Source organism: Pyxicephalus adspersus, chromosome 7 (assembly GCF_032062135.1).
Source record: "Pyxicephalus adspersus chromosome 7, UCB_Pads_2.0, whole genome shotgun sequence".
Taxonomy (NCBI): domain Eukaryota; kingdom Metazoa; phylum Chordata; class Amphibia; order Anura; family Pyxicephalidae; genus Pyxicephalus; species Pyxicephalus adspersus.
The window spans coordinates 22,608,366-22,612,249 of record NC_092864.1 but is presented as its reverse complement, the minus strand read 5'-3'; the positions used below and the strand labels follow the sequence as shown (position 1 = coordinate 22,612,249).

Genomic DNA, 3,884 nt, shown 5'->3' with positions numbered 1-3,884 from the left:
AATACTTGCAATGATTTGAAACAACATAAAAAATGCTTTAAAGACTTATATTGTGGACTGAGCTAAGGCACACATGGGTATCTACTACATAGATTTGAAATCCGTTTCTCTCCGTATTCTTCACAAGCAATGTATGTTTCTCCTTTGGTGGGTTATCAGACTCTATTTACCTCTTATATTCAGGTGGAGGTTTGAAAACTTGAATTAGAAATGTTAAAGGAAACCAGTGTTTTAGACAGAATTGGACAAAACAGCCTTAACTTACAGCTGAGCTTACCTGAAATATTTTGGAGTACTGAAGTACAGCTGCTAGAAAATTACTTGGTGTTTTCAGAGCAATTGAAGTTTTGGATTCAGTGCCCATATTGTACATACGTCAGGATACCTCTATTGAGACTAAGGTTGCCATTACAGTGAATGGGAGTGTTTTGCCAAGCCCAAGGGTTCCACAGGGATCTAATGTCAAGACATTTGCAGGATAAATGTACAAAATATAATTCTGCCTTAGAGCAAGCACAACAGCAGGCTTGCTAATGTCGCTTTGATGTTGGTACAGCTCCGCATAATTAACTATTAAACATATCCTTTGGTTGCAAATGTAATAGGGAAAAATAATTGCCCCATGAAAGATTTTTGGAATTATAAAAAATATATATTAAAACGCTGATGTCTTTCATTTTTCTGCAAGTTTTGACTTTAAACCCCTTGATTTTTAAGCTTTGCATGGTCACTTGTGAGAGGAAGAAGTTCGATATTAATCTGTATTTTGTAATAACCAACAGGTGATGACTGTAAGGGGACGAAACAACGGGAAACACACATCACCACTGTGCACACACAGTCCTCATCATGGGCTAAAAGGGTGACGGGGGATTTGTGGCACATCTTTTCTCACACAGGTTTATTTTGTACCCTTTTATTTTCTGTTTGACCTTCACTAACCCCCCACTTTCCCTGTGGCCCTGTCTCTTTTTTTCTTTTACTCTACATTGTTACTTAATACATGTTCTAACTGCATGCACCACTCTGTTTCAAACTAAAATGTAGTTAGAGCCCAGTGATGCTATATTGATGGCTGTCTATTCAGAGCACAAGTGCTATCTTGCTGCAACATCTGTTCTAGTAATAGCTAGTCTGTGAAATGCCAAGAACCCAGGATGTTTACTACTCCAGGCTGGGGAACATCTGAAATAACTTTTGATAAATGCTTTTTAAAGAACACATTTTCTATTTGACATGAATTTCTATTTCCATGTTAAACTGTCAGTCTGGTTTGTGATGCCTATTTTATTATTAATACACAGGATTGATATAGCGCCAACATATTACATTGGTGATATGGTTTAATGTAGAAGGTGACAGATTGTTTTAGAAACCTATGGACCATTTTATAAAGCAGCAATATGTACATAGCACGGCCATATCAATGCTTATGGAGAAACACATTTTATTGATTCCATTGGTTTGCTTTGCATATAGTTCAAACATGCCTTGAAAATACATGCTGCATCCAAAGCAATGCAGAACAAACACAGCCTCAAAACTGTAATTTGTATTGCTCTATTTAAGTCAATGGTATTTTGAATTGTACATCCAGAAAACAGGCTAGCAAACAAATGCCAAGGTGTGTTTAGCCCCTCCTGCCAGTTCCAGGACTAACACTGATAAAATGATATGAAATCTATAGTGTGTGTGCCAAGCCTTTGGATTGTAATAGAGAGCAGACGATCCTTGGTGGTGTTGGGCTCGGTTTGCCCTTATGGGCCTTCAAAGGTAGATTTTAGCTTAATGTATGTGTTACAAAATACATGCTGTAAATATTCCACGTTCTTTTGGTTTAAATGTGTAACATGATGAGGCACTATTACTGTTTAGGGCTCAAATTAAGGCTCAAATTACAAAGCACAAACCTAAAGCTCTCAGCCAGGTAACTGTAATTCTTAAATTTCTTTGGATTCAGCTATTTTTTTTAGTGTTAAGCTGGGTACACATGTGCGATAATTGTCACTGGAAAGGATCTTTCACAATCCTTTTTCAACGACTAAGGACTGCACAAGGCATGAACGAGTACTGTACATAGAGCACAATTTCGCTGTATGGAAAGGGGAGGGGGAGAACGACGGAGCGGCACCCCACTGCTCGTTTTCCGTCTTCAATTCCTTTGATTGTTCATCCATAATAAAAGTATATATAAAACCAGTGAATAAATAAAGAAAATAAATGTGTGGCTTTCTAAATAATTGTACTGAAATCATACGTCTAGTTAGAACTACATATATATATCCACAAAATAAAACAAGTCTTCAATTAAATTGCTTTCCAATGTTATCTTTTCAGATGCCTTCCAAAAGCATTCAGATGGTTATTCCTTTTAATCCCGTTACTTCTGCTATTGGGTAAGTGGACTCTCAAATGTAGGAAGAAAGTTCTGTCAGTAGTACCATATAAAAAACCTAAACTGAAAGTCAGCTCGACTTTTTGGTGACTTTTAACTGCTTTGTAGCCGTCACATATCTCACACATTAGACCTTTATATTACTTCAGTGACTGGTATTGCAGTTATCACAGAGCCTTTATTTATTAAATTCAGCAGTCATAGGAATAGAAAAGGTAAAGAAAGGCCAAAACTAAGCTCTACCAAGCTCTGCACAGTTATAAGTTGATCAGGTTGCCAAGCCGTTTCATATTTCCTAAAACACAATCCTAGATATGCACTTTGCCTGATGAAACACCACCAGCAATGTTATTTGACTTTCAGACTGTGGAAAGTTGGGGAAAAATGCACAATAGGGTTTCTGGTATCATCCAAACGTGTCCAAAGGTTTAAAGCAATGCCTTGATTTCCGAGTCGGGAACAAACCTTGATCTCGTTATCCTTAACAGCATGGGGGGTTTTGTATCTTTACCAAAAACAAATAGATGGGTTGATTTATTGTAAAAGGAGCAAAGAAAGTTCATTTTTGCAAAGTCTCTCTTCAACTAGCCTTTTGTAAAAGAGGCAAAGGGAAATTTAATAGCAAAGAAAATTATAACATTAAGATTTTTACTGTTACATTTTTGGAAGGGTAAAGTTGTGCTGCTATTAAGCTTCCAGTCATGTGCAAAACTAAATTTGTTTTACATTTTTTTTTACACGGTTCAGTATTGACATTGAACAGTTTCACCGCTTTTATTAAGGTAACAATTCGCTTTGTATAGTAGGCCCAATCTACTCCTTTGGTATATTAAACACTCATTGTCTCTGCACAGCCAAGGTACCTTTTCAGCAAGAGCTTTTGCAAGATAACTGTGGTGAAAAACATGATTTGTACTATAGAAACATGTGACATGGGGGTCTCACTTGGTCAATTGTTTATTTAAACTTTTTGTGGCTACACTGAAAGTTTCTCTTTATGTTTATTTATGTTTTATTTTATGCAGGTCTGTGGTGGTGTGGCTTTGATACCTTGCTTGCCATGCTCCCAGTATTCAGTGGATTTACATCATGCACAACACAAACAACTGAAGATCCTTTTCCAAGCCTAAAGCCAATGTCAGAAATAGTTGTATCTGACCATGACAAGAAGGTATCATTTCATCTCTTGTAGCAAAGCAGATTATTTAAACTATGGATCGTATTACACTGGTTCTTGTAAAGGTTGTTGTTTTATAAAGGACATGAGATTTTTTTCTACTTTATAACGTTACAAACTAAATTTAGCTCCTAGCATCTGGTGTACAATTTCTTGGGTAAAAAGTATATTCTATGTAAATTTATTTGAGGACCAAGAAGTTAGGTAGTGGTGATCGGCTGACTGCTAGCTGATATGAAGAACAGGTTTAGTCATGCAGTGTCCTGACCAAAAGTAAAATACTTTACAGTATATTTAAATCTAATAGGTTTT

At 36.5% G+C, this 3,884-nt stretch overlaps 1 protein-coding gene across 1 annotated transcript in view; it reads left to right on the top strand.

Moving 5' to 3' along the window:
* SUN1 (Sad1 and UNC84 domain containing 1) overlaps positions 1–3,884 on the top strand; it is a 37,122-nt gene that overhangs the window by 23,522 nt on the left and 9,716 nt on the right. Inside the window, exons 9-12 of the mRNA XM_072419069.1 lie at positions 777–925; positions 2,338–2,396; positions 3,250–3,254; positions 3,421–3,566. Of these exons, the coding sequence (XP_072275170.1) occupies positions 777–925; positions 2,338–2,396; positions 3,250–3,254; positions 3,421–3,566 (359 nt within the window). The remainder of the gene's footprint in view (positions 1–776; positions 926–2,337; positions 2,397–3,249; positions 3,255–3,420; positions 3,567–3,884) is intronic.